The 23,093-nt window shown below is 48.8% G+C and overlaps 8 protein-coding genes across 8 annotated transcripts; 4 read left to right on the top strand and 4 right to left on the bottom strand.

Annotated features, from left to right (window-relative positions):
* Positions 1-17: 17 nt before the first annotated feature.
* On the top strand, positions 18-463 carry FSUBG_12767 (Cu-binding metallothionein; the record flags this gene model as incomplete). The annotated part of the gene is made up of 3 exons (XM_036677587.1): positions 18-78; positions 131-328; positions 387-463. 3 exons carry the CDS (start codon positions 18-20, stop codon positions 461-463), a joined length of 336 nt encoding a protein of 111 aa, XP_036531761.1.
* Positions 464-1,369: 906 nt separating this feature from the next.
* On the top strand, positions 1,370-3,178 carry FSUBG_12766 (GDP GTP exchange factor for Gsp1p Gsp2p; the record flags this gene model as incomplete). Its single annotated transcript, XM_036677586.1, has 2 exons — positions 1,370-2,861; positions 2,913-3,178. The coding sequence occupies 2 exons, from the start codon at positions 1,370-1,372 to the stop codon at positions 3,176-3,178; spliced, it is 1,758 nt and encodes a 585-aa protein (XP_036531760.1).
* Positions 3,179-3,702: 524 nt separating this feature from the next.
* FSUBG_12765 (golgi membrane protein) lies at positions 3,703-4,707 on the bottom strand (the record flags this gene model as incomplete). The annotated part of the gene is made up of 2 exons (XM_036677585.1): positions 3,703-4,311; positions 4,360-4,707. The coding sequence occupies 2 exons, from the start codon at positions 4,705-4,707 to the stop codon at positions 3,703-3,705; spliced, it is 957 nt and encodes a 318-aa protein (XP_036531759.1).
* Positions 4,708-9,227: 4,520 nt separating this feature from the next.
* FSUBG_12764 (kinase-like domain protein) lies at positions 9,228-10,199 on the bottom strand (the record flags this gene model as incomplete). Its single annotated transcript, XM_036677584.1, has 1 exon — positions 9,228-10,199. The coding sequence occupies one exon, from the start codon at positions 10,197-10,199 to the stop codon at positions 9,228-9,230; it is 972 nt and encodes a 323-aa protein (XP_036531758.1).
* A 1,206-nt stretch (positions 10,200-11,405) lies between these two features.
* On the bottom strand, positions 11,406-11,816 carry FSUBG_12763 (uncharacterized protein; the record flags this gene model as incomplete). Its single annotated transcript, XM_036677583.1, has 2 exons — positions 11,406-11,663; positions 11,709-11,816. The coding sequence occupies 2 exons, from the start codon at positions 11,814-11,816 to the stop codon at positions 11,406-11,408; spliced, it is 366 nt and encodes a 121-aa protein (XP_036531757.1).
* A 2,918-nt stretch (positions 11,817-14,734) lies between these two features.
* Positions 14,735-16,415, bottom strand: FSUBG_12762 (uncharacterized protein; the record flags this gene model as incomplete). The annotated part of the gene is made up of 3 exons (XM_036677582.1): positions 14,735-15,481; positions 15,730-16,101; positions 16,356-16,415. The coding sequence occupies 3 exons, from the start codon at positions 16,413-16,415 to the stop codon at positions 14,735-14,737; spliced, it is 1,179 nt and encodes a 392-aa protein (XP_036531756.1).
* A 531-nt stretch (positions 16,416-16,946) lies between these two features.
* Positions 16,947-17,870, top strand: FSUBG_12761 (NAD dependent epimerase dehydratase; the record flags this gene model as incomplete). The annotated part of the gene is made up of 1 exon (XM_036677581.1): positions 16,947-17,870. One exon carries the CDS (start codon positions 16,947-16,949, stop codon positions 17,868-17,870), a length of 924 nt encoding a protein of 307 aa, XP_036531755.1.
* A 334-nt stretch (positions 17,871-18,204) lies between these two features.
* On the top strand, positions 18,205-22,452 carry FSUBG_12760 (copper-transporting ATPase 2; the record flags this gene model as incomplete). Its single annotated transcript, XM_036677580.1, has 7 exons — positions 18,205-18,502; positions 18,558-19,054; positions 19,106-19,634; positions 19,679-19,694; positions 20,120-21,120; positions 21,391-21,396; positions 21,446-22,452. 7 exons carry the CDS (start codon positions 18,205-18,207, stop codon positions 22,450-22,452), a joined length of 3,354 nt encoding a protein of 1,117 aa, XP_036531754.1.
* Positions 22,453-23,093: the final 641 nt, after the last annotated feature.

The following is a 23,093-nucleotide window of genomic DNA, read 5'->3' as shown; positions in this document are numbered from 1 at the left end:
CACTCCCAAACATCAAAATGGTCGTCAACACTCCCGCTACCTGCTGCCGCTCCGGCGACAACGTCGAGTGCGCCTGTGGTACGTGACATCATCCCTCCCCCCATGCCCAACTCTTCTAACAACATCGCAGCTCAAAAGGCCACATGCTCATGCGGTCAAAAGTCCGCTCTTCAATGCACATGCTCCAAAGCCGCCTCCGAGAACACCGTCAACGGCCCTCGTTGCTCATGCCGCGCTCGTCCCGCCGGTGAATGCACTTGCGACCGCGCCGCTACCGAGAACGCTACACCTACTGGTTCGACCTGCGCTTGTGGATCTCGCCCTGCTGGTATGTGGCGTTCTTTTGTGTTCCTGTGACGACTGTTTTGCTAACTGTGGGGTTTTAGGTGGCTGCACTTGCGAGAAGGCTGCTGATGGTGGCTTTAACCCTGCCAACGAGATCGACTTCACTACCCAGAAATAAATTTATGACGTCGGCGACGAAGAATACGGTTTAATGGGGCAGAAAATAAAATATTGCATTTGAATGGCGTTGGGGAACGGTTATGGTACTGGTTGGGTGGCGTGGCGATAGATACCTGAGATACGGATACAGAAATGAACAATATTCAAGATAATTGGTCTATAAACAGAAACGCGCAGTTGTGTACAAAAAAGAGATTGTGAGTGTCTGTACTACAATATGTTCGCGAGCCAGACGCATCGGGATGTTTTGGCCGCTAAGCAAACGCGTCGAGGTGACGTTCATTTGTTCATCCGGAGAACGCGCAGTCCAAACCCAAGGTGGTTCTTGTCAGATCAGATGTCAATTGTGCCGTCTCCAACATCAGACGACAATAGAGTTGCAACGTACAATCGAACTACTATTGCAGCGTCTGTGCTCAAAATGATGGGACGTTCATTTCATCAATAAGCCAGGCAGTGAATCGCGTATCTGCAGATAAGATGAATAATTGGACAGCTCTCGATTCACCGCCTTTGAGAGCTCTGCTGTTCTGGCTCGTAACTGGGAGATTTGTCCGGCAGAAAAACCACTAGCGCAATTGGAACTGGCTGACAGCTCCCGGGCGGTAGCACCGAATCCAGGCATCACCCCCTGTTTAGCCCGCAAATGATCACTGCCACTGCCCCCAGCGCGGTCAGATCAGCTTTTTTTTCCCGGTTCCCTATTGTTCATAAAAAAATCCACCCACTTTCTCTATTGTCGCGCTCTTCTCAAGCTTGATCTTGCCATCAACACACATCAGACATCACTCCATCAAGTTTTGCACTTTTTCAATTTCGTCAATCAAGCTGTTTCTTTGAACGAAAAATAGCAACTGTCGCGCGTCGCACACACAACAAATCATCACGTCACAAATCCTACGCGATGGCGCCACGAGCCAAAGCTGCTGCTGCTACCAAGACCGCAGCGCCCAAGAAGGCCACTACTGCCGCTGCCGCTGCGAAGAAGGAGACCAAGACTACTACAAAAGCTGCAGCCAAGAAGGCTGTGCCCGCTGTCACGAATGGCGTCACTAAGAAGCGCAAGGCTATCGAGGAAGAGTCTGAGCCAGAGCAAAAGGAGGTTCGTCAGACAAAGAAGTCCAAGATCACAGAACGCGTCGTGAAGCCCGCTGTCAAGCCCGCACCCAAGACCAAAGCCGCTGCTACAAAGGCCAAGACAACGACACGAGCAAAGACCGAAGAGGCAGAGGAGAAGCCTGCCGCCAAGAAACCTGGTCGTCCTGTTGGATCCAAGGCCGAGCCCAAGAAGAAGTCCGAGTTTCCTGCGATCGGAAAGAAGCTCAACGACGCGCCCACTCAGATCCTTGATGTCTACGTCTTTGGCGAGGGTTCCTCGGGTGAGCTTGGTCTCGGAAGCAAGCGCGTCAACAACAAGAAGCCAATTGACGTCAAGCGTCCCCGACTCAACGATAACCTCTCCGCCGCGAATGTTGGCGTTGTCCAGATTTCTTGCGGTGGCATGCACGCTGTTGCGTTGACGCACGATAACAAGATCTTGACATGGGGTGTCAACGACCAAGGCGCGCTTGGAAGAGACACGAATTGGGATGGCGGTCTTCGCGACATGGACAAGTCAGAGGACTCTGACTCGGAGGACGAGGACGATACTGGCATTAACCCCATGGAGAGCACACCAACAGCTGTTTCCGACGAGTTTTTCGCGCCCGGCACCAAGTTCGTCCAGGTTGTCGCTAGCGACAGCGCCAGTTTCGCCCTCACAGAAGATGGCCGAGTCTACGGCTGGGGAACCTTCCGATCCAGCGATGGCATCCTCGGCTTCTCAGAGACCATCAAGGTTCAGTCCACTCCCCTCATGCTCCGCGATCTCAAGAACATCAAGGCCCTCTCCGCCGGATCCAACCACATTCTCGCTCTTGACCACAAGGGCAACGTCGTCGCCTGGGGCTGCGGCCAACAGAACCAGCTCGGCCGCCGTATCATCGAGCGCAACAAGATGTCCTCCCTTATTCCCCAGGGTGTTGGTCTGCCTCGCGGCAAGATTGCCAAGATCGCCTGCGGTTCTTACCACAGCTTTGCTATTGACAAGAGTGGTCAAGTTTATGGCTGGGGTCTTAACAACTTCGGCGAGATTGGTGTTGAGTCGAATGCTGGCGAGGATGATGCTGTTATCCTTCGACCTGCTAAGCTTACATATCTCGATGACTACAACATTACTGAGATTGATGGTGGCGAGCACCACTCCCTTGCTTGCTCTGATAAGGGTGATCTCTTGACCTGGGGTCGTGTCGATGGTTACCAAGTCGGCTTCGAGTTTGACAAGCTGTCCGAGGACAACACCATCTACGATGAGCGAGGCAACGCTCGTATTCTCTTCAAACCTACTATCCAACCTGGTAAGTCGCTCATGATCTCAGATTTCGGTCCATTAGCTAACCAATATGCAGATGCCAAGGACATCATTGCCGTCGCCGCCGGCACAGACAACAATTTCGCCATTGCCTCGGACGGCAAGGTCTACTCATGGGGCTTCTCCAGCAACTATCAAACCGGCCAAGGCACAATTGACGACATCCACACTCCCACCTTGATCGATAACACCGCCATCCGCGGTAAGAAGATCATCGGAGCCGGCGCAGGCGGTCAGTACTCCGTGCTCTTCGGCGTCGCTGACGATGCTCCCACAAACGGCGTCAAGACCAACGGCGCTTAGAACCTTGGCACGAGGAATGAATTGACGGAGGAATCTGGAATTTTCCATATCAGCCCTATTTTAATTACGTTGCTGAGATCAAGCAGCTTTCCAATATTTGTACTTTAACGTCGATGGATGCATGATGAATCGGACGGGCGGATTCTGAGTGCGGGTTAAAAAACATTGTTTTTCATGATCAAGGAGGATGCATTTTGTTCTGATGCCTTTGCATGCGGGTTTGTGGTATATAGATGGTCACGATGTCTTTGCATATCTGAAACTTGCTTTTTTAAAGAGTCTCAACGCTAACCTGAACCTTCTGTCTCTGCTTCCTTTTAATCGTGACATACAAAAATAAATTATTCTAGTACCAGGGAACATGTCCCAGTATGTGTAACTTGCGTCTCGCCATCTGAACGCCAACCGCCCCTCCATCGTATCTTGGCCGCAAGGGCGTTATCATGTACAGCATCGAGTTTTCCGCGCGCAGAAAAACTCCCCATCGTGTCAGAGCCATTTATGCAACATGTAGTTTAGCGATTTTATGCGTTGAGCTTAGCAGCAGCGTTGGAGAACGTTCCACTTCCTCGGCTGCTGAAAATACCCATGATGCCGAACCCAACATAGAACAGCGCAAGGGGATACGCAACGAGTCCTCGCATGCGCTTCATCTGTCCCACGGCGCAGAACATCCCGCTCGCACTGTAAGTGCACCAAAGAATAGCCGCCGTGGTCGCGACGATGCCAACGGGTGTATCCATCCTCATCACGATGCCGAATAAGCTTGTCGCCACGAGCGGTAGCAGGCAGTATCCGAGCACGCTCGCGCTTCGGGGGTATGTAAGCGTCGCGGAGAAGTGGCCGCCCTGCTGGCCGTCGTGCGGTTGCTGGGGTGCGGATGGGTCGCTGCTGTATTGGGGATAGCTGTTGACTTGGGGCTCGCTGGCGTCGGAGGGCGACATAAGGGAGAGGATTAGGTGAAGGGATATGGAGCCGAGGGCGGCGAGGCCGTAGATGTAGCCGAAGTGGACTTGGCCTGAGAAGAGGAGGATGAAGCCGAAGAGGAGGAAGAAGATGAGAGGGCCCGCGAGGTCGGAGTCGTCCATGATGTGCGAGTCGATACGTCGGAAGGGGTTCAACACAGCGAGCGTCTAGAACAAGTCAGCACCATCACCCAATCAATTGAGAAGACAACATACCTTTGCCTGAATATGTCCAAAGTTGACGCCCAGCTCCTCTAGCAAAGGCGGTTCACCATCGTACCCTTCCGATGAGAAAGCCGCAACCCAACCGGTCCTCAACCCGCCCTGCTCGCCCATCCTGCCACTGACGCCCTGCGCACCGAACGCGGGAGCCGCAAAGTTCTGCGCTGGGGCTCCGACGCCATAGCCGCCCTGGTTGCCGTATCCGTAGCCAGCTGCTGCTTGCTGAGGTGTTGAGGAGCCCTGGTTCGTGTACTGGGAGGGGAAGAATTGGAGGTTCTGCGCGGCGTTGGGGCCGCCTCCGGCGGGGTATTGCGGTTGCTGCGATGAATAGTAGTTTGACATTGTGATGGTGTTGTGGAGGGAGGGGGGTCAAGGGTTTGGTGGTTATAGGGAGGTTTTTGGGACAGGCGGTCTTGAGGACAGTTTGGAGGTGAGAGCTTGGCTGAGGCTGGTGCATGACTTGGGAGCCTGATGTGGCGGTGCGCCGTTCAGCCACAAGATAAGTCGGTACTCAGAGTTCTGGAGGAAACGCACCAAGAGCTTAAGTACCTGACTTTCTGCCACGTCGAAGAAGGCAGAGTTTGGACGTTGATGCTTGTGTATTGAACCTGAAACCTTCTAAAGTAGTATAAATATATCGGGAAACAGTTGGTAGGAATAATTTAAGGCTTGAGGTATCTTTATAACGGGTTTCGAGGACATTGACGCTTTTTGCTGATTCCTTGAACTTGGTGACAGCGAGTTCGAAGGCGGTGGGTAGGAGTTGCCCAATTTGGCATTCGGTAAGACTTCATCGTCGAATTTCATCAAGCACACGGTTATCATCGTCAGCTGCGCGAAACACGACAACGTAGCTCCAAGTCCAATTGAATTTTTTTTCCTTTCACATTCAATGGCATGGTAAGCGACAAACCCGCGTCGTGGAGCTATGCATATAAATATACCTCCCTAATAATTGCCCCGATGCCCGCATCTCTGTCAAGTTATTTTTGCCTGCCGGTAATATTCTTGCTAATACATGTGGATATTGGAAATGCAATCCTTATAGAAGAAGAAGTGGCGGCCTTATGAGTTGGCCAGCTTTAACAGGTTAATAAAATGTATCTCGGTAGATTACTAAACCCAGACAGTGTTGAGTGATTCCTGAATCAGCCCTGGGTGTTTTGAGATCTATTTTCGCTTATCGGTCATCCCAGGTGGACGGATCCGCCAATTGGGGATTTTCTGTCTTTCGCCTGTTGAAGGGGAAATGGTGCAGCGCACGTGTCTGTGCGGTTTTGGATTCCGTGCATCGGAGTTTGGATCACGCACGGCAGGATCGCCACTAGGATCTGTTATCCCGGCATGGAGCTTATTTCCACGGGTAGGGCTGTTGTGTTTGCTGGGGGCGGAACGAACGGCGCGCCAAGTAAGACATGCATCATGGAACGTGGGAAATGTATTAGTGAACCTTATTAAGCGCGCGGTTGCATCGCGGAAGAGCTAACAGCCTGTGGGGTACTAAACGACCGATTTTGTGCTTTGCTAAAAGTCACTTGTCTGCACCTAGATTGAGTTACAGAAAATATACTAAAGTACGTCTTGTATGCTCAGAAAGCACGATAGATGTAGGTATTCACGTTTGGCCTGGTACCTTATGATTGAGCTGCCGAGCCGCATGCGACAATCCCAGCATCGCAGGGGGACTGGTGGGAGCTATGAGCGATGTAAACAGAGCTCCCTCAATCTTAGGGGGTTTGTCTGTGACCTACAGGGAACAGCTTCCAACCAAAAACTCTGTATCTCAGATATCTCAAGTGCAATACAGCAAGCAATACGTCATGCAGTTTATTCTCAAGAGCGACACAGTGTCGGAATATCAGTGCTGAGTGACAATATACATTATCGACACGGTATGGACTGACTTCATTTGGTTCAGGGTCCAGATGCTCCAGTCGGGCGTCGATAGCTGCTTTTAGTTTGCTTTTGCTCAGCCAATGAAGCCTGTTGTGTCATCCGCAAGGGGACAGAAACATCAGCCGTTGACAGTAGGTGTTGCGTTGCAACCAATCCCTAGCTTCCGTTCCCCCCTGTCGCGTTAGCGTAAAGCTGTGAATTTCTTGAGCCAAGCTCATTTTCTCTTTCGTACATGACAGATCAAAGAATGAAGAAGCTTCACCTGCCCATCGGGCGCACCGGCAACTCCGACATCTGTCACCGCCAATTTCTTATCACCGTAACACTGGTTTTCACTCAACGTGGCTTACCAGAGCTCAAGCTTAGCTTCGTGCCTTTTCTCTGAGATCGTGAGCCGTGCTGCAGCTGTATCCCAACAAGCCCCCCCTGCCACCCATGCCGGCAATCAAATGTATGACGCACTGGCAGTGCCACAACTCTTCACAGTAGAGCCAGGGCTAAATCTGGGACATAACGGGACCGTTTCTTTGGGTCCTCCCCATGTCTCTTCCAGTTGGGAGGTTGCTGTCGGAGTTTTCCGGTCCAGAAAAGGCCGACGTGGCTTGGATCTTTCCTGCGGGAAGTTGATTCAATTTGCCGACTAAATGAATGAATGGACTAATTGACTCCGCCTGCTGCTGTTGACCATTTGAGGTCCAGAAATATGCCCAGCTCCTTTCGCTGGAGAGCAGAATAACCCCTGTCAATAGACGTCACGTTTCTCCCCAACCTTTTGAGAGAGGTCCGTACTTACCTTAGTTAAGTGGGCGGTTTGAGCAGATCAGGAGGGGAGCTGCAGCCCCGCAACCCCGCCATGGGGCTCCCGCTCAAACCCAGAGTTATGGGAGCTCAACTGAGCAGCCTCTACAAGCAACATTAGCCGCCTGTACCAAGGGATCTCCCGATTGCTCTTGGACCCTTTTTGACTAATGGATGAGAGGAGCAAGCCTGTCCATCAAGTTCTCTCCATCAACCGAGCTGGTCGGTCTCCAGATTGAGCCAGAATCGCTCTGCAACTAGAGCTATGATCCCTGCACTTCAGCGCCATGGCTTGATTGTCACTCATGATTTAGTCCGAAGGCCGAAAATTCATGGCCAAACATGCAGCTTTTGTGAACGTGGCTTGCTAGTTAAGCAAGTTAAGCAAGTTACCAGGGTATTGCATCAGCTAAAAAAAGGGTGCGGCTGGCTGTACTCAAGCCGTCGTCCCCACCATAACCAGGAGAGACACATGAAGGCGGCCAAAGCGGGAATAAGCAATCTGCGACGGACCATCCGCTCTCGGCAGAAGTGTTGGAGCAACGAGCGGCCTGGTCAACATACCAGATGATGTTGCCGATGAGCTTGTTTCTGTCATCGCTCCAAGAGCGGTATCAGATCAACAGTCCCAGCTGTCAAATGCCAGGAGTAAGGGTCCCTCCTGCTGTTGCTTGCTATCTTCGCCCGTTGAATGGGATGCTCTCCTGTCTGTCTGTCTGGCGCCTGCTTTGTGATATATCATTAACCTCTGCCTCTAGCTTCTACTGATTGCTAAGCTCAACTGATTGTCCAACGCTGTGGCTTCCGCCATGCCCCTCTAGAGGCCCAACATGAACAGCGTGTTGAATGCCCATGAACGCCCGACAGAAGCTATTGCCTGCGAGCCCTGGTCAACACCGCCCCTAACGTCCCGCATGACACGAGAGAAGACTGACATGCGCGTAGAATGTCCATGGAAGACGAGTAGAAGCAGGTTCCCCCCCGTCAGCCCTGATAACACCCCTGCGGTCTCATCGACCATTAATGCAGACTAAACATGCGCCTGTCTGTCAAACAAAGAAGATTTCGATTTCACATTGCGGTGAAGATCATCGCTAATGATCTAGAACAGAGAACAGGCCTACATTAACCCTGCACTGAGAGGTCGTGGAGAATATACTATCAACTTAACCCATGGCAGCTCTTTGTTGGCGTTGGTTTACTAAAACAAGATGCAGCAATGGTGAATATGACGAGAGAGGGCATGGAATGATTGTTCACTCTGCCTGTCCTTGTCCTCAATATAAAAACCTGCTGTCCCCCCTGTGGACAAGGACCAAAAGACTCTTACCTTCACCCAATCTTGTAAAGTCTGCAAAGTCTCCTGCCAACCAACTTCTACATTATTTCACATTTGAATCAACTCTAACACAGAAACACCTGTCCAATGTCCGGTCCACCCCCTAGTCGCTACGCACGCCCTGACCGGGCTATGTATACCCCAGGCAGATGCACCTGTGGATTTTCCAACATAGTCTATGTGGAAGTCTGCCAAGCCACTGTCGGCAAGGATGAGATTTGTGGTCGGGAATTGCCGGCCAGAAAACTACAAAACGGACACGGCAAGTCACAACACCAGTATTCGCAGAATAGTATTGTACTAACCAGCGATGCTACAGATGGCCCCACCGAAGGTCAAGGTGCCCCAGCAAATGTTCCTACCGCAGCTCCCGCGACAGACAACACGCAAACTTGAGCAACCGGCGACTTGTATGATACCAAGATGATCTAGGTTCAGAGAGAAAGATACGTGGTGCAGGAGGGGAAGGGGGGGATACATCAACAAAGCTCTTTAGTTATCGAACATTTCAAGTTCATCTACGACGGTCGCGTTTTCGCTTCATGAGCCAATAAGTACACAGTGTCGGAATGAATGGGGAAATCTATGAGCCGGATCAATTGGATCATGCTTATCTTAGTTTGATTTCCGTTATCTATCTAAATTGATCTCACTTCAACCATCTCACCCCAGCCAATCCAGGATCGCTTATTGACCCTCATTCTCAGACACATTTGGCTGCACATTATTGGCCTTGACAGAATGATTATATTTACATGGAAAACCTCCAGGTAAACCCCACTTGTAATCATACTGACATTTCCCCGAGTTAAGCTCGTATATAGTTATCTCAAGCCTTTCCAATCCTTTTCATGTGTCGCTGGGCCTTCTTGGAATTCCACTTCGCGAAGTCGTACCAGACCTCCCCGAAGCCGTTCTCCTTCATGGCCACCCCTATGTAGTAAGACCAATGAGCCAGATCCTCCTCCGTCCACAGCTTATTACACACATCGGCCGACTCCATAAGATCATTCGAGCGCACCTTTGTTCCGATCCAGTCCTTGGGAACAAAACCAGCGTGACGCCAGGAGCTGATACCTACCAGACCGTCGTTGTTGACCGTGAATGCAATTGGTTGGATGTTGTTAAAGGCAAACGTGAGCTCAGAGCAGTCGAGACCGATTTCTAAACAGTTTTCGCGCATCTTTTCGGGTTCGTAGTCGATGTCGCCAGCTGACCCAACCTCTTTCAGCAACAAGTGGTCATTTAGAATGCCGCCGTCAATGGCGGTGATAGCGCTGCCGCGGAGTTTGGATAATTCCAGGCAGGCGTCAGCAATTTGCGACACCCAAAGTGACCTGGTATCATGATCATCAGTCTCGGTCCAGGCGTACACCAAGTTGCGGCCCGACGGAAATGAGCTGCAGACCAGATAATATCTGTCGCAGTGGACTCCATGGTAGTAGACCTCTGGAACCTTGAACGAAAGGTCCATTTCGGCGAGCTTTCCCAGAGTGACATGCTCGGGAGTTCCGATATTGAGATCAATCGTCAAGTAGGCATGACCAACCTCAAATATGCCTGCCCTTGCAGTCATGGGTCCACAGGACAGTTCGACGAAGGGGCAAGACTCCGAGAGAGGTCGGGTCGAGGGCTTTGGGTTCGGGACCTCAGCGATGGTAAAGAAGGCGTCTTTGCCATCATACCAGCATGGTCCATTAGGCTTAGAAGCATGGCGAGAAATGAGGACCTGGCCTATCATCCAGGAGTTGTCGTCAATTTCCTCAATAGGGAACTCGTTCTTGTAGGTTCTTTCGGCCATGATGGAAAAGATGAAGGTACTTTACTATGAAGCAGGTGATGACTTGAAAACGGTGAATGGCTTTGAATGAGAGCGATGTGAAGCTTGCGGTTGGCTGATGGTAGCAGTAACAAGTTCTTCTGGAGTTGGATCATCTCGAGGTATTTATACGCAAAGCAGCAACACCAACCTATTCTGGGTGATTTCACTGTGCCGTTCTCTGGCACTGCCTCCAACGACTATTGATAGCCTAAGCCAATCGTATTGTCGAGCTCTTAGCACATCTCGGACTTGCCGAAAGAACACCCTTCCGATTTCACACGAGAGAGTATGGTTCGAGCAAACATGATACTCTTTGTTTGTAACAACCCGCGATGGCGTGGTTGGTAAGACACCACCTTACTAGTGGAAGGGTGATACGCGATGGTGACAAAGGCAAGTTTGTTCCTTCAATCAGCCGCGAAAAGAAGTTTTCCCAGCAGGGGGGGTCATGAAACACTGTGGTTTCTGTTCTCTCTTTGTCCTCGCGACTACTCGGAACTCCGAAGGTGAACTCTGAGGTTCCAGTGTTGATCTTGTGTATCCACGCGTTGTTTGCTACATGGCCTCGCGCCCATGCAGCCAGGACTGGCAAACGAGGGCAACAAACGCATGCACAAAAGACTGGGAACAAACCTCGCTGGTCTCCGAGACCCGAAAATGTGGGTTCAGAGTAAGGGAGGGGAATAAGGGTCTACCAACATGAATAGGCTTTCACGTGTCTCAATTTTGCCTAATGTAGCTTAAGTTCCAAGGCTCAAAGACCTAGGACGTGCAGGAAGAACTGAACCAACAACAGGCGCCATCGGTTGGTGACATCTCACCCCGAGTGTCATGAGGAACTATATTCGCATCAGCGAGTCTCACGAAATTGAGGATCGATACCCGACGTCATTGGTGGTTGCAGGGAGTTTTTGGGGGAGGCTGTCTTGAGGGGACAGTTTGGAGGTGAGAGCTTGGATGAGGCTGGTGGCCTGACGTCGGTGGTTGATGTGGCGGTGCAGGGACAAGCCACAGTTGCGCCAAGGACAGCTCTCTTGAGAAAATGAAGAGATAAGGGTCTGTTGTTGGTAACGAATTGTTGCAACTCCGTGAACTCAATCAGACATCCATTATTAATAATATGATTCCAAGAAAACTTAATAACTACTATACAACGCCAGTCACCTAGTCATATTTCCTATACCATCACTGCTGGCGCTTGACAGCCATGCCCGCACCCGCAGCCTGCGCACTTTGCACAAACTGCTTAAAGCACCCAGCAAGGTTATTGTAATTCTTTAGCATCTCCTCCATCCGTTGATTAACATCTTCTGCTTCCGGTGGCCACGGCTCCTTGTCTGGGTCAAAATTCTCCGGCAAGAGCCTCCCCGCCTCTTCAAGCGCTGCCATGAGATCCTGAAACTCAAAGGAACTCAGTTCGAGCTGATGATGCGTGAGAAGATGCTATTTACTCTTAGGCAAGAATGATGTTACCTGCGCCATCCTTACGTAGTTTGCTGTGTATCGCATTGGTTCGAATGCGGGGGTTTCTTGGAGGGCTTGGTTGAACTCGTTTGCTACGGAGGTTCCTCGACTTGGTTTCTTTGAGCTAGGCATGGTTGTGCTTGGAGGAGAAGACTAAGTTAATGGCAGAGATCTTGATGGATACAATCGAGTTGTTACGAAGTTGCGTGGTTTGATGAAGATTATTTCCACGTTTGAAATTGCCTAACCCCACTATTCACCGTCAGCCCTACGAGGCTGATTGAGCTTGGCGCCGCCTGGGCTCACTTGTTACCTGGCAGCATCATTGCTACATTGAAGGACTTGGCTTGTATGACGAATTTATAACTTCAACGTTTACTCAAATGTTATTCTTAGATGTATTGATTCAGAGGTAGAAGATCGCAATCCGCCAGCTATAATTCCAGAGCGTGGCACGTGATTCCAATTAAACCTCCGAATCATCCTGTCCTGATGACACCTTCGCAAGACAAGATGAGCCATAAATACTTAGAACATGTCTTCCTAGAACTACCTACCACTCAATTTGGACTCTGTCTTAGTTCTTCCCAAAATGCTCTGTCAATTTTGTTCCAGCCTTGATCTGTCCGATATCTTAAATTGTAAAATGGACAAATACTATACTAGCTTCGAGGGACCTGCTGAGTACGAAAACATGTTCACCTACATGTCACGTGACTTCTTCAGAAAAAGTCCAGGGTCGCATCTTATCGCGTATCATAAGGGTTTGTAGGAGCTGCAGGAAAACTCCGCAACATGCGACCTATGCCGAGTCATTTAGCATACGATATCACCCAATTTGAACAAGCTTGAGCGGTTGGAACAGACCTTCATTTACTCATCAGATGTATCGTCAAACAAGTTTGCATTGTCTGGTCAGAAAACCGAGCAAGGGATGCAAGTTGTGGCTTATAGAGAAGAGGAGTTTACCATACATGCTCTTCTTGGAGCAATTGGCTTTGTTGTTGATCAAGGTGAGGATAGCGGGTGACATGGTAATTATCTTTTCATTGACTGATGAAAGATCATAGAAAGCCCATTATCGAACGTCCTTAAGAGAAGAAAGATTTCGTCTTCACCGCAACCGAAGAATGGCCTCGAATTTATGCAAAAATGGATGTTGGAATGTACATCCCAGCATGAGCATGGACATCAACACATGTACAAGGTACTGCCAACAAGGTTACTAAAATACGACGAAGCGACAAGAAGAATCACTCTATGCACCTCTGTACCTGTAGATACAAAATACGCTGCTCTCAGTCATTGCTGGGGGTCGATCCAGCCTCTTACACTAAACACCAACACCGCTCAGCAACTGTACGAGGGAATATCAATCGAAGAGTTCCCAAGAACTTTCCAAGATGCGTTTTGGGTGACCCAGAAACTGGACATCCCATATCTCTGGATTGGCAGTCTCTGCATTATCCAGGATTCTAATGATGATTGGATTCGCGAGTCAGCTCGAATGTGCGATGTTTATGGAAACGTATATCTCACTGTTGCTGCTACGAAGTCTAAGAACAGTTCCGAGGGCATTTTGCGACCTGGGTCAGAATCATTCTAGACCAATATAACCTTTCTCGGAGGCGATGCTCCTGTAAACGTTTCAGTCTTCCCTATGCCGAATAGCCATGTAGGAGCACCGCATCGAATAATTGACCTTGGCGAAGGCCCACTATCAACACGCTGCTGGGCTTTTCAGCAACGGTATCTCTCCCCTCGCACGCTACGCTTCGCTCGAGCACAGATGTACTTTGAATGCGAATCGTGCTTTGAGGCACAGGAGGAGTACAATGAACCGGCCGACCATCAGAAACCATTTGATGTACCTAAGAAAGAGGAAACAGAACAAGACGAGAGACAAATCAGGGTCGATTGGAACTTTATGGTTGCAAGATACACGCAGAGATACATAACCATGGACAGCGATAAACTTCCAGCCTTGGGGGGCTTAGCTGCCAGAGTGTCTCTCGAACTTTCCCAGCAGGGGTCGAGCAGCGAGTATCTCGCAGGTAAGGCGGGTGTTTGTGAAATAGGATCTGATGCTTTGCCTTTGGAGTTGATATGGTTCTCCTTACAGTGCTTTGATACAACTCAAAGGACATGCAGACTTGGGGCCTGCAGCACGCAGGCTTGAGACACCTGAAGTTCCTCTTGCTGGCCTGGCCTCACTTAATCTCATTGTCTCCGCTCCCATTTCCACCATTGGCGATCAATGAAATATATTCATAATTACGTGAACAACACCATTCCACCGTTAGCTGGGCTGTACTACACTGACACAGAAAGAGGCAGCAAACAGAGCATTGCAAACCAAGTTGCATGGGGACCTCCTTGATCATCTTCGGAGTCCCGAGCACTCGCAAGCATAATAAGAACACAGTATCCATGGCACTTCAACTGCATTCTTGGCTGCATGTTCGCCTTCTGATGATTGGAGCACTGGAAGTTGTTTCTTTGTCCCATGGTACACGACCCGTGATAATTCCCAGTGAGTTGATATATCTCCTTGACGTTCTCAATAAATCAACAATTCTGGATGGAGTTCAACTTGAGGGCCTTTTTCTTTAGCCAAAGGGCTTTTTTCCCCGAAGGTGTACCCACGAATACATCACATTCAGTCATTGTGAAGTTACTGATTGAAAGTGAGGTCAGTGTGTATCAGTGTTATGTGCCAGTTACGGAGCTCAATAGCTTTACTATCGGAGCAGACTATATGTAGTTATGGAGAAGATCTGGGACAATCCTTTGGCTACAAAGAGGGAACCTGGAGGACTTGAGGTTTGAGTCAGGCTATTGGTTCTTCCACGTCACAATGCAAACGATACCTTAACCCGTTTTAACCCTAACAATTAAAAGTCCTGGAACCTATACCAAATCAAACCGGTTAACATGCTATTCTTGCCAGAGCCCGTTTTATTATGTAATTTAGATATCGATATCATTTTAGAGCGCCGTGTTTCCGAATCATGGCAATATCCACCCGTAGATACAACCATCTCAAAGCATCACCGCTGCAAAGTCAAGGCTATGTGCTTTGCTTTTTGAATTCCAGTAACCTCCTTGATGTTTTCCATCACTGTTATGACCCAATACCGCAAAGTATCGGTGGCAGTATGTGTTGTTCCTGCAACGGAAAGTGGCCACAATAGATGCACAGCATAAGCGGCCCGCAGGTCACTCGACTTGCCTGCGACATCGAAACTATGCAAGATATATGGGACGCTGCTGCATATATCACTGGAGCTCGCCTGTATGATAGTTTCTGAAATGGAGAGTTGGTCTGTGAATGACACAGGAAAAGAGGATAGGACCGACAGCGAAGAAGAGATGGGCAAGCAGTTGGATATTGTTTCAACAATTGACTGGTGAAGAATGATACGCGCACAGCGCTGTAGGTTCCACGAGTTGGCGAATTCAACGCTGTAATATGCATCATGGCGTCCCATGAACACTTCTGCTTCACCGAGATGGCTTTGTTTGGTTCGGGTCTCGTACCCATAGTCAGCTGGGAGCGTTTGGGCCCAGCCCTCGAGATCTGCATCAATCGACAATAGTCTTGAAACGTGGAAAGTCAAAATCCCTTCATCCGTGATGTATTCCCCAGCCGAGGGCAAGGTGGTGCACAAGTTAACAACAATGTCTGCTAGCCAAGCTACAGGCGCTTCTCGTTCTGTTTCATTCCTGCGAGCCTCAGCCATAAGGTCTTTTAGGACTTTTGGTACCGGCAGCCCACGCTGGAGGCAGTCGACAAGCTATTGAAATGTCAGAAATTTAATTGATATGGGACTGCTTGAGGCCTCCCACTATTTCAGTGCGTAGGTGGAGGAAAATGCTCCGGCCGATCCTGTTGCGTAGCTGGCCTGCTCCTCGGAGCTGCATCAATGCCAAAGCACCATCTACATGTCGACACCACGGACTCAAGTCTGCAGTGGGATGAAGAGTTACAGTCTTCCGGATCATTATTGTGCTCAAATTGACCGATACGGGATAGAAGACTTACTTCGTATAACGCAAGAAGCATTACAGCTACCAACATCTGGTCGGATGCTGCTTCGATGGGGTCCACGAGCGCCGCACAAAGGCCGTGAAGCGCACGAGAAAATGCCTGTCTGGCTGAGTTAACAAGCGTGGGCGCGTTCTTTGAGTACGCTAGACCGGCTAGTCCGACAGCATTTATGAGGTTGGCCAAGTACCCAGCTTCTCTTGCTCGCTTGTAAATGATACCGTGACAATCGGGATGAGTAGGGGACCGTCCAGACTCAGGTACAACATAATGGTGAAAAAAGAAATGCAGAGCTTGGTCTTCTGGCGTAATCGCAAGTCTGAACCAAGGGTAGTGACTGGACTGATCTTGAGATGGGTGGACTTTGGCCTGTTGGAACAGTTTAGGTCGTACCAAGACATCTTGGTTGTCACTGGGTAGATTTGCGTGAGAAACGAATGATACCTTACCTAGAGTCTCGCTAGTTTGGTCTCGAAAGGTAACAGACTCCTCCACTCGATATCCGTCACATCTGGAACCGGCTCTGCGACATTGACGACATGCTGGTCTCGACAAGTCGCACTTAGCCCCGAAATTTGTTAGAACGCTAAAATGGCTCGGGATAGGACGGCTGGGATACTTACCTTTCTCCTCTTGATTCGGCATTCCGAGCACGCTTTGCTGGGCTTACCGCAATAGACCATGTTACTCACTCCTTCATTTGTAAAACAGCATGATTTCGGGTTGAAGTCTTGTTAGTGTCGTAATTATGTGATGCCCGTAGTCTCCCATGCTTTGTAATCTTCTATACCAAACCTAGCTAGACTTGAATTTCTGTCGAGCTGGTTACTGAATACAGTATAGCCAAGTCCACCTGAAAGGTATCCGCAAGTCCACAGCGTGCCATCTAACTTGAGAGGTGAAAAAAACTGTCATTGCTATCTACCATTCCTACCATTAAGGAGTAGATGTCCCGTATGCTTACGTGGATGCCGTAGTAATTGTAATCGCCTCCACAGAGCCCGGTCGATATCCACATCATCGAGGTGTATTCTCCTTTCGGCAAGACAGGCCTACTTTGTGGTTTGAGCCTGTTGAGGCCAACTACTTAAACTATCCTAGTCCTCCTTCAATAACACCTCTTGAGACAATTCTAACAACATCACCTGAGACTCAGATTGCCCGTTGTTTCACCGCTCAATTTGCCCCGAGACATTACCTTTTACTTTCAAACCATGTCCCAGACTATTGCATTTGTCACTGGCGCAACTGGGACTCAGGGCGGTGCGACTGCTCGGGAGCTCCTAACCGCTGGCGTCAAAGTTCACGCACTTGTTCGAGACCAATCATCCAAGTCCGCCATCGAGCTCCAGCGCCTCGGAGCGCAGTTGTTCCCCGGCAATTTCGATGACATATCTTCACTCAAGGGTGCGGTCAAAGGAACCACTGCCGTGTTTCTTAACGTATCACCAGCGTTTCCCGACACCAACCAGGAGGTGGTTCATGCAACAAACATCATCGATGCTGCTATCGACGCCGGAACAGTCACCAGTATAGTGTATTCCAGCGTCACCATGACGGGAAAACACGAAGAGTTTCCAAAATGGGGACCTGACTACCCCATGGCGTGGTACTGGCTGAACAAAGCCCAGATTGAGTCAATGGTGCGAGAATCTGGCATCAAATACTGGACGATTCTGCGACCGGCGTTTCTCATGAACAACTATCACCAGCCGACAGCATCTTTTATGTTTCCCGAATTGGGTCAAAGGCGAGCATTCCTGTCTGCATACAAGCCTGAGACTGCGATGACGGTGATCGACCCCAACGATGTGGGCAAGTTTGCGGCGGCTGCGATTACTGAACCTCTGGTGTTCAATAAGCATGAGATAGACTTGGGAGTCGAGTCCCTTAAACCTGCTGAAATTGTGCAGGAGCTAAGTCGAGTCAGTGGAGTTGAAATTGGGCTTGAGTTCTATGGTGAGGAAGAAGCGAGAGATCTTGCAGTTAGAAACCCCAAGATCCATGCCGAGTTGTGGGCGAATGAAGTTGGATATCAAGTCGACTTTAAGAAATTGGAGAAATATCCGATCTGTCTAACAAGATTCTCGGGCTATCTTGAGAAGCATAGAGACGAGGTCTTGCAAACGCTTGCTTGATCGTGCGCATATCAAAGAGTACATAGTTAGTTGCATTATTTTCAACATAAAATGAACCGACTCTATGATTTACCAGGCCAAAGAGATTCAAACGAGATATGTTAACCTGTAAGAGTCTTAGCATCTTAATTGGAGAATATTAGGAATAACCGAGGAGAAAAAGCGTCGTTCGCGGGGAAGATCTCAGGTTAGCTCGTGGCTACTGAGGGGAAATCCGGGGAACTCGGGGATCCCGAAAGCCCGTAACCCTTGTCTTCGATGCAACCATAAAGAGCAGCTCTGCCCCCACAAATCAAATCTTATCAGGGCTTTATCATTATCACCTCATTCCGTCATGCCTCCAACCAAAAGAAAAGCTACCAACGCCCTTGATCCATCCGAACGCAAACGAGCACAGAATCGTATTTCACACCAATGTCTACGCGAGAAGAATATCACGTACATCCGTAACCTGGAGGAGACGATTGAGCTGCTGCAGAAAGTGGCTACTGGCTCAGATCCTCAAGATCGGTACTCTGTTCTTCTTGATGCACATCTTAAGTTGATAGCTGAGAACCGGAAGCTAGAAGATGCTTTGCTGAGACTGCGTAAAAAATTACTCAGTTTCGGTCAAGCTGCTACTGCCGCTGCTGGTGAGTCTCGCCCTTGACTGTGCCTCGAATGATGTTTAACTGAGACTGGTACTAGACGATGAGGTCTTTGACTCTATATTTCGAAGGAGAGATGCTGAAAACCCAGAAGCGCAGCAATCTGCACCGAGGACGGAATCAGTCAATCACGAAACACCATCTGCTCTTAATCCCTCGACCGACAACCAGTCTTTTCAAGACATCCCGGGGCAGGTCAACCAGACAGATATATTCAAAGACGCGTCGTTTCTTTTAGATCTGTCCATGGCGGGCCAAGAACACGACGCTTTGACCCCAAGCACAATTCAGCCTGGGGATACCTTCTTAGACCCAGCCATGTCGTCTTTATCCCCAAGATCGCTTTTGTTTGTCCCAAACCAACTTAGTATCACGTCAATGTCTATCTTTGGCTCTAGACTCCTTGGCGCCTGTCGTAGACATCTGGATAACCTGAGCGACTCTGGGAATCGTGCCGATATGGTCGACAGGATAATCAAGACTGCTGTGCGCTTCTCTATGCGCTGCGCAGGACTAGAATCGTATGCCTATGGAGTGGTAAGACCAGTACTGAATCACCAACAATGACTCCAAAACTAATGGCAACAGAATGGGGCTAAATATATCGAAAGAGTCATCAGTTGGCGTCTCGGAATCGGTTCCAAGAATTCTGTCCCACTGCCATTCCGCCCTACACCCCTTCAGTCAAAGAATCCCACGCACTTCTGGGGAATTGACTTATTCAACTGGCCTGAAATCAGGGATCAGCTCGTCCTCGAGGCCGAATCCACTGATTTCGACGAACTGCTCAGAGACCTTGTCTTACACTCGGTCATAGAACCTGCTAACGACAGCGTCGCAGTCAATGTTCTCGACATCTTCGAAAACCAAGTCCTGCGCCGCCGTCAACACCAAAAAGCACCTCCAAGAAGCTACTTCACCGATCCATCATGGACACTATTCCAGATCGGTCCTGAGGTTGGGGAATGGTACTCTTCTGAGCATGATATAGTCGAGGAAGCTATCTTCCAAGAACTAGATCGTCAAATAAACGCCGTGACGCCAAGTCCGGATGATGATCCTCTGGAGGAGAGTCGTACAAACGATGTAGCCAAGTTTCTGGGTCTTGATGACTTTTGTGAGTGGAAATTGAGTAAAGAATTTGCGCGGAAATATCCAAAGTTGGATTGTTCGACGGGTAAGTGATGATTACTGGATTCGCAGGTTGTGTAACTGACTTGTGGCTGCTTTAGCTGTTACGCAACGAGATCTTGCACCCTCGGCAACAGTTTATTGCTGGTGACGCGATGTGGATTGATCTAGAGGCATACGTGTCAGAAAAGACGGAGTCAGAATTATCATTGTCAGCAATGTCCTTGTCAGTCTAATGCGGCCAAGAGTTAGTGCGTCGCTTGAAGACACGCTTAAGCTAAATGGGAATGGACTCGGGACAGTGTATCATTAGCATATTGTTCTTTACTTTTTAGTTAGGCACTGAGATTCCAGCAATGTATTACTCGTCAATCTTCCAAAGTCGATCATCATGGCCTGTTGTGCTGTTGGAGCCTACATCGTCTTCCGTTTTCTCACCATACACGAGAAATTATGTACTCTTTATCCTAGCCAAAACCATGTCATGCGTAACCCCGCCCAACGACCAAAATCCATCAAAGGTGCCCAGGTTAGCATCTTGAGTCTAGATGGCCTTACGTGCGCATCATGTGTATCCGATGTTCAAGACATCATCGGGTCTATCCCTGGAGTCTTGAAAGCCACTGTTTCACTCGGATTACTTTGGGCCCAAGTAGAATTTAACAGCGATGTTGTGACAGAAGAGGAGATTATTGAGGCCATCCGCTCTTCTGGCTACGGTGCCCATTCACTGCCTTCATCTGAATCTCAGAGCTGGGCTGGTCTATTGTGTATGATGCAAGAACCCTCAAACTCCCAGCGACATCATGTTAACTCCTGCCAACGGGACTTTCTCGTGGCAACGACGGCTTCGGTCCTTTTCTTTGCATCACGCAGCATCAAAGCCCCATGGACGACGCAAAACAATTACATGAACTTGATTGCATATATTGCTGTTGCCATGAACCTACTAGCTGGATCAGAACTCCATCTTGAGGCCTTGCGATCTCCACGGCACGGAAGAAGACCAAATATGGCAACTCCTGCATCACTGGGTATTATGCTGGCTCTTATGCATGCTGCAGCGGCTGATTCTCTACAAATTGGGATAAATAGATCTTATCACATGGACTTAAAGTCACTGGAGCCCATTCCGATTCTGTCTACGAGTGTCCTCGGTGGCCGTTTGCTCAAGGCCATCCTCTCCCAGCGTAATCGGGCCTTCGCGTCCCCGCTCGCAGGTCTGGTACCTACTATGGCCATTGTTTGCAACAAAACGGATGAATATACATCTATTCCTATCGACCTCTTGTCCCCTGGCGACAGCGTTATTGTGAACCAGGGAGAGCACATACCTTGCGACGGAGCCGTCGAAAGCACAGAGCCAGCTCTAGTCACAGAGACTTGGATCAACGGCTCCTTGGAGCCCAGAGTAGTTGAGCATGGGGATGCTGTAAATGCAGGCGGTCAGGTACGACAAGGGTCACTCGTCTGTAGGGCAACGGCTTTTGGGCGCTCGAGCCGCCTAGGTGAACTACTCACGTCCGTCGTAGCAGCGGAGCTGGCCAACTCAGAACCCTGGCTTCATCGTGCGACGTCATGGTTCTAAAGTGTAGTTATCCTGCTTGCAACAAGCATTCTCATTTTCTATCTTGTGTTCACGAAGGGTAGCTGGGCAGATGGGTTGGGTCGAGCTTCAGCGTTGTTACTAGCCGCTTGTCCGTGCTCACTGAGTTTGAGCATTCCAACTTGTAAACTACTAGCTACAGGTATGTGACCCCGAAAAGCTCGCATGAATTGCAGCTGACCCGTAACCAGTGCGAGCATCAAAGTTTGGAGTCCGGTTGGTGACTAGTTATGCAAGACTACGAAGTGCCGCGTCTGCTCAAACTATTCTCTTTGACAAGACTGGTACTCTCACGCATGGAGACCTAAAAGTGACGCATGCCAGCTTCTGCGAGGAGTGGAGTTCATCACAGAAGCAAGATATACTGTGGAGGGCTGTGCAGGAAGTTGAAGCTGGGAACACCCATCCAGTTGCCCGAGCGCTCTTCCAAGAGAGTAGCGGAAGGCTAGGAGAGAAGCAAGAATGGTTACCTAGCTTGATGGTGTCTGAATTCAAACACGAACTGGGTCGCGGCGCTCAAGCTGTTGTGACAGCGACTCATCCCGGGTCCGGCGCCATCACTCAGAATTTGGCAATTGGAAGCCGTGCATATATCGAGAGCTTAGGAGTTGCCGTCGATCTCAGTCAAATTCCCGTTCAGATGAGAAATGGAATTACAACGACTGTGGTGCTAGCTATAGATGGCAAGCAAACTGCCGTCTATGTCCTCGAAGACAAAGTTCGCTCCGATGCTCACCAAGTTATACGACAACTAAAAGACCTGGGCCTGGCTATTGGGATGATCACGGGTGATAACGCAGCTTCAGCTACCTCTGTTGCTCGCGAAGTAGGCATCGATTCAGATATGGTGTTTGCCAATGCCCTTCCAGAGGAAAAGTCTCTCACTTTGGCCCGGTTTCTCCAGCGCGGCCCGGCTATGTATGTGGGCGACAACTACAACGATATTTTGTGCTTTGCATCGGCGTCGTTTAGTATATGTGTCGGTGGCTTGGAAATGCAGTCTGTTGAAGATGACTGCGCTGACGCGATGCTGATGGCTTCGGAGACTTCTCCGCTGAGTCGAATTCCGTTGATAATACGCTTGTCACGGCGTATGAGCAGTATTGTGACGCAGAACCATAGTTGGGCTGTTTTTTACAATATCTTGTCTGTGGTCTGGGTACTAGGTATATTCGGATCAGGATCGCCTTCCCCGTAAGCTATACTCACTTCGATCATGAGAAGTGGTGACTGAACGTATCGTACAGTGTTTGGTCCAATATAGGAATGGGGCTTAGTAGTGTTGTTGTGCTATGGAACAGCTCAAGGGTGAATAAGGGACAAGTCGGTCGGGAATAATCGAGTGGGATAGGCTGAGTCTAAGTGAACGCACTAGGTAAGGCATACAATGGTGAAGAATTATATAGCAAGACAACTGAAATTTAACATACCTATATTGTATTAAAAATTATTATATATTAATCTTATAAACTTAATTAGCTTATATTCTCTTAGCTTTTAAAGCTTCTAGTTACCTAGATATAACTTACCTTAGTAAAAGTATTAATATTTTAACTTTTCTAGCCTAAATAACTTAGTTAATAGAACCTTTAATAGTTTAACCTTTTTACTATAATATATATATAATCCTTTTTAGTGTTATTTAATAACTTTAATTATTAACTTTCTAATTACTAAATTATATCCTATTTCCTTACTATAATAATCTATAAAGTTATAAGCTTTATTATTTAATTAATATTACCTTTTAATACTATAATATATATATTTTTTATTTCTTTCCTTTACTAGCTCTTTTAGTACCTTAACTTTATTATAAGTAAATTTTATAATATAGTA

The sequence above is a fragment of the Fusarium subglutinans genome (assembly GCF_013396075.1).
Source record: "Fusarium subglutinans strain NRRL 66333 chromosome Unknown NRRL66333_c0000288, whole genome shotgun sequence".
NCBI lineage: Eukaryota > Fungi > Ascomycota > Sordariomycetes > Hypocreales > Nectriaceae > Fusarium > Fusarium subglutinans.
The sequence above is the reverse complement of the archived record's forward strand: the minus strand, read 5'-3'. Positions and strand labels throughout refer to the sequence as shown.